Below are 15601 nucleotides of genomic sequence, written 5' to 3' on the forward strand. Positions count from 1 at the left end.
TTTGCTTTTTTTTTAATTAAAAAAATGCGGGAGTGAAGTGAAACTGCCATGACCTGTCTACTATGTCGCTGTACCTTTTTGGCCTTGTCCCTTGGTTCAATGTTGGGCATTCGCAGTTCGACACTCATGGAGATGGCCTCGAAGGCCGTCAGAACCGGCAACAGGCGATCTTCCTGCATGACGTAGCAGCTTTGCTTGTTGAACAGCTCTCGTTCGCGCACGTAACCGTTGATATGAACCTCTCCCGTGTAGCCCTTGTCGCTGCAATCAAGGAAAATTTCCGGCTCAAGATTGGAAATACTCGTCTGTAGGGACAGTGATTATTACGTTATCATTTGGTCGCATGTGTGCGCACTGCGTGTGAGGGAAAAAGGGGACGGGTGGGGAGAGAGGGGTACGTGAGCTCATATATGCCTGAGCAAAGTAAAGTGGTGTGCAATACGGCAAAATACCTTGTTTGCTGTAACATTGACGAAGCATATCTCTGCACTATAAGGGCCGGCACAGCTATAGGTCACCTTGACTCTTATTGCTTATAACATTTTTTTTAGTTTTACATTTATCAAGGCTTGTTAACCGCACTACATGTGTTTCGCGAGGTACTTACGATAAGAGAAACACTTAACGTTCCCAAGTAATGAAGGAAGATTCAATCTTCAGAGCTGTGCACCGCTTGCCGCAGAACACATGCAAGCACCCCACAGAGGCTTCGATAAACAACTAAAGTGTGCGCTGTCTTTAGACAAGCGTGATATTTTAAGCCGATGTTTTATCCGATTGCATTAATCCGCCGTGATTGGCTTATTTATGCCTATGGAAGAGATCTCATTCGTGAAGTCACAAATCGGCTTTAATCTTAATGTCTGTCAAGGTTCAGCACGGCTTGCGAGTGATAATGCATGATGACTATGAACTCTTTGCAATATATCAGATGGTACCAATCCACTTTTCAGCGCATAAATTGGAGTGTCTGGTTGTTTTTAAAATCTGTCTTTATTTGGAACTGTCGATATCGCAGGCCGTTCTTATCTGAACAAGCTGATTCACACTCATTCGTGGTGACATAGCGCTATATCGGGACAAGCGAAGTAGACAAAACAATGCGTTGAATCATACTGCATCACCCTAGTTTATGTATGCATTTGTTCCCGTGGAAACATTCTCGAGAGAAAACTCGCTCAGGCCTACCTCGCTGCCTTCTAATAATTCATCTCCCTCTCTCTTCCTATCTATATCTTTCTCGTGAGTATTCCCGATGGTTCTTTTTTTGGCACCGATATCTTTAACCACACGTAGACTGAGCTAACTGGCTCTGCCATTTCAATTAACGCCACCTTTCTTTTGTTAGCGCAATTCGAGGATCTTTCTGTAGCTGGATATCACAGCTCGCAACATTTTCAAATGTGTCCGAGAAAGGAAGTGAGTGCCTGAACAGAGAGTGAAAGCGAGAGAGAAAGACAGAGGGGGTTCACACAATGAATTGGTCCCGCAAAAAGGGGTCCGTCTGACGCCAAGGAAAGGCGTCCGAACGAAAAAAAAAAACAGAAACTAAACATTAAAAAGCGTCATGGTTCACAACAGAAAGAAGATATGTTGTCCTTGAAAGTTGAATACAGAAATTCTGGTGCGATATCAATACCTCTATTGTTTGTTAAAGATACGTACAGAGGTGATAATCACAATGTTTCCAGTGTATGCCATTGTAGATCTAACGATGAATAGTATCTAACATGGCGACGTTTTGACCGATTAATGTACTTGCACTCAGCTAGATGTCTTCGCATTAGCAGAATTACTGTCAACGTCTGAGAACGCAGTATGACATTCGACGAGACGACGAGCTTTTCGTAATCACAGCGCGTTGGCCACGCGAGGTGTGGTGGAAGAAAATTGCGGTGTCCTTGAATGGTGCAAGGTCAAGTCTAGCTCTACATGAAAACAGTCACGCTGTGAGAGGGAAACTCTGAGTAATCGGCCGAGAGGTGCGAGGGAAAGTCGAAGTCGGAACGAAACAAACAGAAGGAAACTGTTGTAAGCGGCTTGCGAAAGCGTCGGTGGCGCGTTTTCCAAACCCTTGTTCGAAAAAGAAAGACAAACAAACCGGCTACGCCTTCTCTTCTCGAAACAACGTAAAAAACTGGACGAGCGTATATGATTCGGTATGTCGCAGTACGTCGCTCTTTAGTACTGGTTGCCGTGTTGCAATGCCGTTCAAGACTTATTCCAAGCGCTTCAAATGCCATCTGTTTCGCTCTTACAGCGAACGAGATGACAAGGTGCTTTCGCGCACGGGCTGCTATGGGAGTCCAAGGCGTGCATGAAGAGAGACAAGATTAAAACGAAAGGCGATTGACTAGGCCACTGCATAGCATGGAACTCCTATACTTACCACAGCCTTAACGAAGTTTATCTGTTATTTATTTAATAAGTACTGCAGACACAAGGTTAATCCAGGGTAGGCAAAACACAATCAAAAAGTAACACCATCTTGTTAGTTGAACTATACAGTCTGTAGCATACATCTAAAAAATAACAAAAAAACACATTTAAAGTAACCCACCTTTACAATAAAAGCGTTCAAAATAAATAATACAGTGTGTTAGTCGTTTCAATCTTTATTGGTGCGCGGAATTCGAATAAGTCAGCTCGAGAAAAATAGAGATTAGAGCATTCGGGCGATATTGGCAAAGTAAGCCTCGTCAATAGTGGACTAAAATATGCTGCCGGATCTAATGTGAGTTCATTACTAAGTAGCTGGGACAGAAATAGAGCCGCAGTTCTTTTCAGTGCGATTCAAGAATGCGAAAATGATTCCACTGCATCAGTTCAGTTGGCGAGTCAAAAGTATAAAATCTACTGTAAAATAAACCGGATAGCCTGTCTCTGGATTCGTTCAAGGTTTTTTTTTTATGTTACAGTGTGTGTAGTAAGGTTCCCACGCAATGCAGGCGCACTAGAGCTTCGACCGAATTCAGTAATAATACGCAAGAAGTTTTAGAGAGACCGGAGCATGTTTAGGCTTATATTCAAGATAGCACAGTTTTCAGATGACAGAGGAAAATATGTTTTGCTAATGAAATGGTTCCAGGTGAAGTTATTGCAAGTTATGACACTTAAATATTCAGTGTCTCCTTTGAATAGTAAAGTGGATGCGCTGGACCAATGTGTACCGATATGGCAACAACGGCGGTCAAGTGATTACGCGAGTTATCACCCGTGAATCTCGTCAAGACGTATTAACGCGATAGCGTTAAAGAGCTCGTTTTTCAGAAATCATGGCGCTGGCATCTTTTGCTGTGAGCGAAAAAAATCGTCATTCTGCGCGTGACCGAAAATTGAAAAAGATGTAAGTAAAATAAATAATGAAAACTCTGGGCTCGAGTGGGGATCCATCGCACGTTGTTTGCGTGGCAAGTGGTTGTTATACCACACAGCCATGTGTCTGCTTATGAATACAGTGAAAATACCTTCATCTGCTTGAAAACGCAGGGAAAATAACTTTCATGCTTTCAGCTCCTTAGGGTGCAGGTCTGTCCATCCTCCGATGGCGTATGTAGCCACCGGTGGCACATACCCGAAAGAGTGGTCCTTATACCCCTGTCACACGGCCACCACTAAACTCCGTTGAACACCGTCAACGTAAGTATTCCCTTGGTGGTATGACGGAGAAGGAGTTGTGGCAGTGTCACACGGCAATGAAAAGGTCGTAACTGTTGGCGCGAGGGGGCTCAGCTGGCGCTGTTTGATTTTCAGAAAAGTATTCTAATTTCATCTCTATTGATTTTTTGTGAATCCTCGTTATGGGGTTTTTACAAGAAAACACTATTAAGGATGTAAGAGGCTAACAAATCATAAAATATTTTCAAATAAAAACGAATTCGCTAAATGTAGCGATGCTGCTAGTGACGCTGGCCACATTGTGCTTTTAGTTGTTTCGTTGCCTGTGTTCATGCCTGTGTACGAAAGTTCTTGTGCTTCCTTGCCTCGTGAGCGCACATTTTGTGTTCTTCAGCCATGCGTGACACAGAGACGACCACAACCACACGCATGGACGAAATATTTTTCAATGGCGCCGGCCGGCCGGACTCGCGAGGCACCACGTGCGAGGCACGGAGTGTAGAGCATCGGTGTTGAGAGTAAGTGAACTCTGGCGGGCGTAAATATATGTAAACAAACACGCGCTGTGAATCAGTACTACAACAAAAGAACGTTTAAGATTGCCAAAATGTATTATTCTTTCACTGCGGCCACTTAGTGCTCGAAATTTTTCTCTAACCTCTAGACTGCTGGGGACGAGAGTACCTCGTTTCGCTGCGGAGGGAGATCGTTGAACGTCCTTTGCGAAACTCTCCGTTTACCTTCGTTTGCGTAAGGGTGGCCGTGTGACACGGACCGCATCTTCGTTGTCGTAAGGATGAGGGAGTTAAACGGTCTTCGCGGGTGCCCGTGTGACAGGGGTATTAGAATGTCCGCTCGATGGCAGCATTTGTGTACGACGAATACATGATGAAAAGACGTGAGATGGCTGTACTTTGAGTGTTCACAGGATAGGCGGACGGATGGACGGACTGACAGACGTGCAGACAGACAGAGGGGCGGACGTACAGACGGACGGGTGGAAGAACGGACGGACGCATGGAGTGACGGATGGAAGGACGGATGCACTGACGGTCACATGGATAGACGGACACACGAACGGACGCATGGATGGACGCATAAAGGGGCGGAAGCAAGAACGAATGGGTGGACGAAAGCACGGACGGACTGATGAACGCTTCGCCCCACCAATCCTCATTCACTCCGTAAATATGCTGTGATTTTTTTTTTGAAGGAGAAATTCTAGAGCCTTCGCTTGAGCTCAACGGGCAACATGCTTCGCATTGGATAGAAAAAAAAAAATAATCAAAATGAAGTCATGACGCAGTGATCCGCCGTAACTTCCCAAGCTTTCCTGTAGGAGACCGTTTTCGCTGTGTGAAATCAGTAACCTTCTGTCACCATTATTATCAACAAACAGCGATGGAGGCGGAAATGTTGTAGGCCTGTGTGCTCAGATTTGGGTGCACGTTAAAGAACCCCAGGTGGTCTAAATTTCCGGAGCCCTCCACTACGGCGTCTCTCATAATCTTATAGTGGTTTTGGGATGTTAAACCCCACATATCAATCAAATCAACAACCAGCGTGGTCATAACTCTGCTATCTAATATATGACGGCCCAGGCATGATTGAGTAAATATACGACGCAGATATGCTACCTCCCCTAGGGGGGGGGGAGGGGCTCCTACCTTTCCCCCTAATGCCCACCCCTATGGCAGTAGTATAGATTCCTTACTGAGCCTTGTTGAAATTCCTACGCGATACCGACTTGAACAAGCGACTGTAACAGCAATGTCACACACCGCGAAAGACAAGACTGGACTATGACTGAGTGTGCGCGCGTGTGCTGCCAAATGTGCTGTGTTTCTCTCTTCCCTCTCTGCTCACTATCTTTCATCTCCCCCATCCCTCTCCCATGCACAGAGTAGCGAACCGGCGGCCTATAGGCTGGTTAACCTCCCTGCCTTTCTTTTCCCTCTATTTTCCTTCCGTCCTTCCTTACTGAGCTTCTGCACAGAAAGGAATAACTTAAGGTGAATGTCAAGTGATACTTTAATAGTAATTGTTGGTTTCTATAAAGTACAAAAAACCATTATACGACTGAGGGCCGCCGTATAGTAGAGGGGCCAAAAATTTCGACCACCTGGGAATGTTTAACGTGCACCTGATCCTAAATAGACTGGCCTCAAGCATTTTCCCCTTCATCGAAAATGCAGCCAACCGCATCGGAATTATACCCGCAGTGAAGCAATTATTTAATCAAATTGCTGGTTAAAAAAAGCTAGCCAGTTTTCATTAACTAGTGCCCAGCAAGAACACAGCAGGGCTGGTGGTCACGTTTTAGCTTTTCTCGTTAATCATCTGCCCAATCGGTTACCCGCCACGGTGGTCTATAGTGGTGAAGGACTCGGCTGCTGACCTGCAAGTTGCGAGATCGAATCCTGGTCTCAGCGGCTGCATTTTCGATGGAGGCGAAAAGTCCGTGTGCTAAGCTTTAGCTCCACGTTAGAGAACACCATGCAGATGGCGGAAAATTCTGGAGGCCTCCACTACGGTGTCCCTCATAACAACGTAGTAATTTTGGGACGTAAAACCCCAACAGATATAAATCGCCTGTACAGGATGCTTGGGCAGTGATTGATTGCGTGCCGATTCTTGGTGATGATCATTTTTTTAGCTACGGCAAACCTCAACCGTAACAGCTCTGCTGTAAAATTTCTATAGCAGCTTTACTTATACTACAATCTTGGTGAAGCGGCTGTTACAGTGACGCGCGTTTGTGTGTGTTCCGTGTGGTGTGTTTTGTGTTGGGTACTATCTTTCTCTCTCTTTCCACACCTTCTTTTCCCTCTTTCGATATCCCCTATTCCGTCCCCACGTTTACGGTAGCACACCGCTTATCCAGGACTTGTTAAGATCCCCACCTTTCCTTATCTATTATTTCTTTTCGCTTTTTTTTTTTGCTCACTGTGAAGAAGACAGGCAGATTGGGCGAGTTGGTGAATAAAATAAATAAAAATGAATAAAATAAAAATAAGTGCCGTGTGTGTCCATTCTTTCCTTCATCCTGTATCTAAGCGCTATTTTATATTTTTATCGTGCTTAGGGTGTTACGTTACTTAACAAGGCATAAACATCGTTAACAAGGCACAACCATTGTTAACACGTTAACATATGTTAACAAGGCATAAACATCGGTGTACAACCAAGTTTATGCCTTGTTATACATCTTCCCTGTCTGAACGACTAACGTTGACGACCGTCGGCAAATTCTCGTAGTTATAGTTGTTCACAGAACAACCGGGCACTGCACATGGTATAGATGACGCTATACCACGGTAGTTCGCAGACTGCACAAGCGAGGCCAGAAGGGTTGTCTGTGAATCGTTTTGCGGATTCAGGCATTGTTAACGCGAAATGCACACTCTGTGTTCGCTATAGTCGATGGCCATCCTTAGGACCTGCTTGGCATGTACGCGGAATCCTATTGGTGAGTGGCTTCACCGAATGAACCACCATTTTGGTCCGACTCGGAATGACTTCATTTCTGAACGAAAAGTGTCATTTCTATATCGGGTTAACGTTATCCCTGTTATGAAATAACACCATCCTACTTTTGTTAGACCCCGGCATATAAAAAAATGACAGCATATCCACGGAGTGAATGATGATTAGTGGGAAGCACGTCCGTCAGCCCGTTCGTGTTTCCGTCCGTGTTTCCGTCCGCCCGCGCGACCGTCCGCGCGTCTGTCAATGCGTCCGTCCGTCTGTCCATGCGTTCGTCCGTGAGTCTGACCATTCATCTGTCGGACCGTTCATTTGTCCATCCATCCGTACGTCCGCGCGTCCATAAACCCATCCGTCCGTGTGCTAGTCCATCCGTCCGTCCGTGCGTCCATCTAGTGAACACTCCAAGTACCGCCATCTCCCATCTTGCATCCCCTGTGACCCATCCCGCTGTAGAGCGTGTATGTGCCACCGGTGGCTACGTGCTACTCCATACATACGTAGGAGTGACAGACCCACGCCTTAGCTAAAGAGCTTCGCCACTAAGATGCGTTCATGTCAATACACAGATATCTGGGAATGACGTGGTGTTTCTGCCACAACACATTCCACCCCGCCATTTATTGTTCGAGTAATCAGCTTAAATTATAACCTTAAAAAAAAGAAAGAAACGTATTCACTGTACTCACCTATATTAAATATCTTTGTTTGGAATCCCCTAGCTTATCAACGAAAGATATAGCTATCTTGGGAGTGTACTTTCCCTAATAATATATTATTCAAATACTGCTCTGTTCTTGTCTATAAGCCTCCTGTCGATCATTTATTACTTGCATAGTGTTTAGAAAGGAGACACAGAGCACAGTGCTATATGTCAGAGTCCCAAGGCAGGCGCGGGAAATGTTTTTATGAAGAGCGAGATGGGAGCTTAGGGTCATTGTCTAGGCTTCGTATTTTTCAGGCCAGATGCTGTTACAAATTAACTGTCACTCAGAAAAACTGAGATCTCGACTCCAGTGAAATCCATTCGAGATATTCTACATGAACCATTCATCACCTGTCCTTCCAGTTGTAATGTTTTCGGATATCGGAAATAGTGCTACTTAGTAACTGGTGCTAATTATCAGAGATAATCGTGTCTTGTGAAAATGAAGGCCAGCAGCACTCACTAGAAGCCCGTGAGCAAGTTGAGCAGTGTCGTCTTGCCGGCACCGGAAGGGCCCATCACTGCCGTCAACGTTCCGGAACGCACCTCTCCACTCATGTTCTCTACGAGGATCTTACTCGCTGAAATGAACCAGAAGATAATGACATCACGCTAAACACGTGGTATCTTTTTATCAGGCTTTTGAGTACTCTTGCGTACACGATGCAAATTATGTAAGTAGTGTTGAACGCCGCAGTGGCAACGGCAGGCCTGTTGAGACCTGAAGTTGAACTATGTGAGCCCATATCTTCATCCGAATTACTTCTTTGCAGGCCCAAACGGGGCCCTAAATGGCTCATTACCATACACATAAACTTACTCACCGCAAGTCACCTCAGTAAGATTTTTGTGCACAATACTGCAGGAGGACGGCAAAAATGATCTCAGCATAGAGCACACAGCGGACAAAGCGGTATATATGTCACATTTGATCAGACGTGTTACGGACTCTCTAAATAAAACTTACGGCGTCTCTTCCACACATTTCTCATGAGCCATATCAACTATGTGGCTATAGGTCGCCCCTGGAACAAAGGTGATGAAAAGAGATCAAATATCACCATTGCTAAAGGCATCAAACAGATACTAGAACCACCCGTCCACACCAATACTAAAAAGATTATGGCCTTGGGCCTTCACAAAACATTCAGCTGAATCGCTGACACTCAAAATGTAGCTCAACTGTAGCCAGACTATCTTCCACAGAGGCAGGCAGACAACTTGTAGCTCAGCTGAATCTCACGTCCCCTTTTTCTACCCAACGATAACGCACCCTGCTCCAGTTGATCGGGGACCACATTCTAGTACCTCCACTCCCGCGCGTAACATGCAGCCGCACTACAAGCAGGGAAGAGTACGTGCTGCCCGCAGCTGCTATGCCCGACTCGGTCGCCTTTGTACACGCCGCAAAATACCCCAGCTATAAGCGCTATGTAGCAGCCTCGCTACAATGAGAGCTTCTCACAGCACTTACGCTCCTAAACTAGGACCCTGACCGCGCAGAACAGGTAGCAATCGCTTTAGCGATGGCGAATACAACCCGCACTACAATTTACACTGATTCCTGAAGCGCTACCTAAGCCTTCCGTGTGGGCTAGGTCTGTAAAGAAGCAGCCCGAATGCTCTCGCGTGCCGCGGAGACTGACAAGCAAATGAGCTCCGACGCCCACCCCCTCGTCCTAAACGCCAACGAGCTTGCCCAGGCGTGAGACCTTACTCACTGCGTCAGGAGAGGGTGGCCCACGGCCTAAGGACAAGAAATGGCTTCGGAACCTACTGTACACCTATAATAAAAACTGTCAGCGCTATCATCTCGGTGAGATTTTTCGTTACCGCACCCTCGACTCAAACAACCACGAACACTATCCCTGTGTCCCCTACAGACAGGAGCGTATCCCTCACCGGCAGTTTATGCGAGATTCATAAGCGAACTGAGGCCGGGATGCCCCCGATGCGACATCTCGCAATGCAACTTACAACATATGCTTCGGCGATGCCCCGAGTTGCACGTGGATGACGGGTCTCCAATCCCAGAAAGGAACTGGGTCACTGGGATGCTCTCCTCGCAAGTCTCCACAAGGACGACGAACTTCAGGCCACCCAGAGGGCTCATGAACTGGCCGTCAAGTTTAAACTCCCGGTCCTGTCATGGGCGTAACTCGCAGAAGATGCCCCTTAAGGAGTCATCGCCTCTCAGGACCAAATAAAGTTAGTCGGTCGGTCGGTCGGTCGGTCGGTCGGTCGGTCGGTCGGTCGGTTGGTCGGTCGGTCGGTCGGTCGGTCGGTCTATTTTTCTGAATATTTCCGGTTTCCAGAAAGCGATGCCGGCTCTTTGTTTCCAATGCAATAAAATGTGGTTTCTAAAGCAAAGAAGGTATATCGTAACATCGTTAGGTGAAATATGCTAAGAATGCTGTTCATATGCGTCCGCCTTTCGTCCCGCAACTTTAGGGCCATAGTCGAGATAAAACCATTATGTTTAAATTTATAATTACCGACGACGTTAGTAATTCTTTGTTCCGTACGATGGCCAGTCTGTGCATAAAACACAAACACATCTGCTGCTCTCCCGGTCACAAACAAAATTGTACAGTAACTCAAATCATTGGGAGACATGCACTGCATCCCTAACTTGGCTCTTGCTTGAATCGGAAACCACATTTGCGTCATAGAGTGTTGGTCACTGACCACTGGATCACAGTCATGCATGTATAGCTTTAGGCCTTAAACTTGCGTGACGTACGTGAGTTGATACTTCAACCATACCGTTGCTATACTGGCAGCATTTAGAGTACAAATCATTTCCATGTATGCATCATAATAGTAACGAATTAGGAACTTGGAAGTGCTGCTGTAGAAAAAGTGTGATAACTACTTTCTTTTCAGTTTTGACGAGCTGACAGCCTCCTGTAATCACTCCCTCGATTTTGCTCAAATGTGCTTTTTCTAGTTTTCAACTCATTCAGTTATTATTTCACCATTCTGCTATTAAAATATTTTGGCAGCTGGAGACCGCGCGTCACTTTTGGAGCACACCAAAGTAAGAGTTAATTTGTAATCCACTCTTCTAGGCCACAATTACACTATATATATATGTATATATAAATATATAAATATATATATATATATATATATATATATATATATATATATATATATATATATATATATATATATATATATATATATATATATATATATATATATGTAAAATATTTAGTGAGTTGCCTGACACGTACTTATCTCAATGAATGCCATCCAAGCCCACCATTGAAAATAATAAAACAGGCGATGATGTAAGTTAAAATGTACGCACTTTTCCCGCTCTTGATCTTGTAAGTTAGGTTCTTCCAGGCAAGGTCAATACTCTCGAAGTTCCGGTACCCATTCTGGCGGCTGTTTCCGTTCACTTCGGTGTAGATCGGCAGCGCTGTTCCAACTGCAATACGTGGCACAAAGTTGTACCTTTTTTTTCTGAAACATGTATCGTAAATCACGCCATCTACGCGAACGTAGACACAGTGGTATTTAGAGTGCGTAAACATATCACGTAGTCAATTTGGAATAAAACTACGAAAAAAAAATCTGGACTCCATAGTTTGTCGTCATTGTTCACGCGTTTTTTTTTTGTGAAGTTAATGAGAAACATTAAAAGATAATGATTCGTCGCTCTTGAAGGTTACCGCAGTGATAGTCGGACATCTTACAAATCTAATAAAATAGTAGTCAGTAAGCGCAGCGTTACGCACATTTCATGACTCTAATTGTAGTAACTATTTGTTGTTGACGTTGTTGATATGACGTAAGAAGATATTTGCGCACGAATGAGACACTAGACTCTCCTTTGCTGTCGGACAGGTGTACCATAAGCACACGTGTTCGAAATTGAAATGTCAACAAATGTTATCTAAGTAGCGCCATAACGTTAAAAATGTGTCGTAATACAACTCATTCAGCATTCGTATTCGTTACCTCATACAAACTAATGCAAATTTCGGACAATGCAAAAGGAATTCTCAAAAAGACGAACAATAATGTCAAATCACATTAAGACTTCAAGTAAACGATGGCGTACATATAACGTGTAGTTTCGTTACCATGTACAATCATGATAAAGGAGCCAACATAAGGCAACCAGCAATAACAGACGCTCAGCGGTGCCAAAATGAAAATAAAGTTAAAAACTTGATTAATTAATATGGAAAAATTTATTCCATCCTTGAAATGTACAGGGCGGGGGGGGGGGGGGGGAGTCAGTAGTTTCCAGGCAAGTATTTCATGTATTCCTGTGACAACATGGCCTAGGAACTTTTGATCCCTCTGTACATCAGCGAGTCACAGTGCGGGATGTGTCACTGGCTGGTGAAACCAATTGACCAATGAAAACTATCATTACGAAAGAAAAGAAGTTAAATAATTTTAAGCTTACTAAGTCGAAAATGTGGTCTATTTTCCTTATATATATATAAAAAAAGAGGTCGACAAACGTTAGTAAAACTAGTGTTTTTTCGCACGTTTGTCGACCTCATTTTATACTGCATTTTCCTCCGGATTCATTGAATATCACCCCACCATATATATAATATATATATATATATATAATATATATATATATATATATATATATATATATATATATATATATATATATATATATATATATATATATATATATATAAAATGCCGGCTTGCACATGCGTCTTCTCAGAAAACTAACGTTACTACGGAACACTTAAAACATTATGATTAAAGTCCCCCATACAGTTCCTGGCTTGTGTATTACAGTCATTCATCACAATGCACCACTGACAAGAGAAGGCATTAATAATTAATCAAGATTGTGCGTGCAAAACACCAGCGTTAATAAAATAGCTAGCACAAAGGTATATTCGTAATGATAGGCGTAATAACATGTGCTGTTTCAACTTTTTGTTTGCAATTACATGCTTTTACTATCTTTTTTTTTAAATAATACCTAGGGTAAGACATGATAAGCGGCCAGCTGTACTTCATCTATAGGGTGACCGGAATATTCACCTTAGTAACATTTATTTTCCATATAACTTAAGGTGCTTCCTACACAAACCGGTACGTATGGCTCCAAGTCCCTTCAATTCATTGTTATCATGCCCACAGCGGTTTTACTGGCATCCGCACTGCATTCAATACTTGTGTGTCATTCACTGCAACCGTTCCTATGACACAATGCTCAACGCCGTATGGCGAAACCAGCTGGCTAAGTTCTCTTCCTCGATCATTAGCGCAGGCCCTTCGTTTGTTTTTCGTATATGCACGCGTGCCTCCATCCATGCGTGAAAGTGGTTTCTATCGCTTGGCTGACTCCGAATATGACACCCAAGATTCTTGACAATGCCCTGTCTTCTAAGTGGCGCTCTGTTATACCTAAGAGGTGTTTCATCCGCCCCTTCCGTAAAAACCCTGGTATAACCCAATCTTTGTGGGTGTTTCAACAGCCGTCCATTCGGAATTAATGAACGAGTCCTTTCCTTGCTAGGCACGATCATATGTAGCCTACTGATAATGATGCCTTGGGAAGTATAGAGGTCTTTAATTGTAGAGCTTTAATTTGAAACGTAGCAATTATGAGATAAATGTCCACGTAGTTACAGTGGGTGAAAAACAACTCGCCGCCTGTGGAGACTGAATCTTAAACCTTCGCATTACCTTTCGATGCTCTATTGAATAAGCAATGGCAGTTGCTGTTCTCCCTTCTTTGATTCGTTTATTATCCTGAGTTTGACCTTGGAAGTGTTGGGCCACGCAAGTAGTGCTCATGACAAAATATTTGGAACATTTGTTTTTTGCCCGGCAGGGTCACTTAGACACTTGCCACACAAACGACCCAGGTTCGATCTCCTTGTCCTTATTTTTTATGAACTAGAAGCTGACCGATAAGCTTTATTTGATATCCTGTTAGTGATTTTTCTTAAATAAATCAATTTGTCCATTGCATTACTGAACTGAAAAAAAAACGTTCCGAATTATCTTTTTTATTTCGCCTGCTTTTGTTCACGTTGTGAATGCGAAATACATGGTTTTTATATTTCGATCACGATTCCTATCCCGTGCAGAGCAACAAGGTGGCTACAGTGCATGCTTTGTGTGAAGGACAATTACTTTATCTCATAGCCCGTTACTGTTAATGGGAGTCACTTGTTGAACGAGTTGGCACTCGTTTAGGCTGAAAGCAAGCCACTGAAACGTCGAGATACAGAATAGAAAGAAGTGCTTTAAAAGCGCCAAGTCCAACGCCATCAGTCTTTAGGGGTGAACCTCCTTAAGGCGTGGTTCTGTACGTCCTCCGATGTTGTACGTAACCACCAGTGGCACATACCCGCTCTAGAGTGGGTATGTGCCACAGGAGATGCGAGATGGGAGATGGCGGTACTTAGAGTGTTCACTAGATGGAAAAACGAATGGACGCATGGACGGACTGACAGACAGACTAGCAGAAGGACGGACGGATAGATGGACGCGCGGAGCGGGTAGGTGCCACAGGTGCAGCGAGATGGCGGTACTTGGAGTGTTCACTAGATGGACGCACGGATGGACGGACAGACAGACTAGAAGCCGGACGGATAGATGGACGGACGTACGGACGGACAGACGGATGGATGGACTCCCGGACGGACGCCCTGACAGACGGACTGACGCATGGATGGATGCACAGATGGTCGCGTGGACGAACGGCAACACGGGTCATAATCGACTCACTGTATGGTCGTTCAAGGAGTGCTTGGAGCTGGAGAGTTGGTTAGCCAATGTGACAATTACAAATGTTAAATACGATTGCGTATCACGCACTCATATTTGTTCCGATGCAATATTTCGCTAAGATTTTGTTTGCAAGTGTCGCGAGCACATAACGGAGCATTGAGGACACATTCAACTCACGCGTTCCATTCAGGGTTGTCGGCTTCGGTTCCAAGTCCAACGCCAAGTTATCATAGTCTTTCGATGTACACTCGTTTACCAGCCGCGAAACGTTCAGAAGCACTGCTCCGGAATCCATATCGGGCACGTTTTTGGTGCACCCACACACGTGAAAGCCGACAGAACAAACCAAGGGAAAGATCACATGCGATGATGAAGTCGGCGAGCGAATGGCGGTGATCGGTGACTCCCGAAGCACTGACGCCAACAACGCGGCGCGAATTTATCCTTGCACGTGCAGAGAGAGAGAGAGAGTTCGGTTGATGCTGACGTCCTCGCTCTCGACGTCTGAAGTCTTCCTTTGGGAGAAGAGACAAATAGCGGCAATAAGCGTGACGTATACTTTCACTGCGCGCATCGCGGGACAAATTCGCGCGTGCTGTAATATCTCATTACCTCTCTAGCACGTATACACTGTGCCGACCATAAACACGGAGGACCTTTGCTAAGGAGAAACAGTGCGAAACCGGTTTCTTTGCTTTCAGGCAAATGCCGTTGGAACTGCCGCTTTGTTTTGCAAAGGGGCATTGCTCTTGACCGTATGGTGGTCGCACCGCTTTGAATTGCGTTCCCTTTCTCTCTGTCGTCGTGAACGAAACAAGTGTGGGGCGGTCGGAAGGCGGTGCCAGTGTTTGTTTCGACAACAGCGACGGAAAAACCACGGGTCACGTGGGACGCGCGACGGCCGCCGCCTGCGTAGCGTTTACGTACTTCCTTTTCGACGCAGATCGAGTAGCCTACAAACAGCGCGGACTTCCGCAAGAAATACAGTTAGATTGACACCGGGCGTTGTTCATGAGCAGCGAGGCTCTATGTGAATGGCAGCGAGGCCTTGTC

At 44.8% G+C, this 15601-nt stretch overlaps 1 protein-coding gene across 1 annotated transcript in view; it reads right to left on the reverse strand.

Moving 5' to 3' along the window:
* Positions 1–15244, reverse strand: part of LOC119171811 (ATP-binding cassette sub-family G member 1) — a 30019-nt gene extending 14775 nt beyond the window's left edge. Inside the window, exons 1-4 of the mRNA XM_037422661.2 lie at positions 14726–15244; positions 11127–11249; positions 8274–8391; positions 75–261 (exon numbers count right to left, since the gene is read on the reverse strand). Coding sequence (XP_037278558.2) covers positions 75–261; positions 8274–8391; positions 11127–11249; positions 14726–14843 — 546 coding nt within the window. The 5' untranslated portion in view covers positions 14844–15244. The remainder of the gene's footprint in view (positions 1–74; positions 262–8273; positions 8392–11126; positions 11250–14725) is intronic.
* Positions 15245–15601: the final 357 nt, after the last annotated feature.

Source organism: Rhipicephalus microplus, chromosome 4, assembly GCF_043290135.1.
Source record: "Rhipicephalus microplus isolate Deutch F79 chromosome 4, USDA_Rmic, whole genome shotgun sequence".
NCBI classification, from domain to species: Eukaryota; Metazoa; Arthropoda; class Arachnida; order Ixodida; family Ixodidae; genus Rhipicephalus; species Rhipicephalus microplus.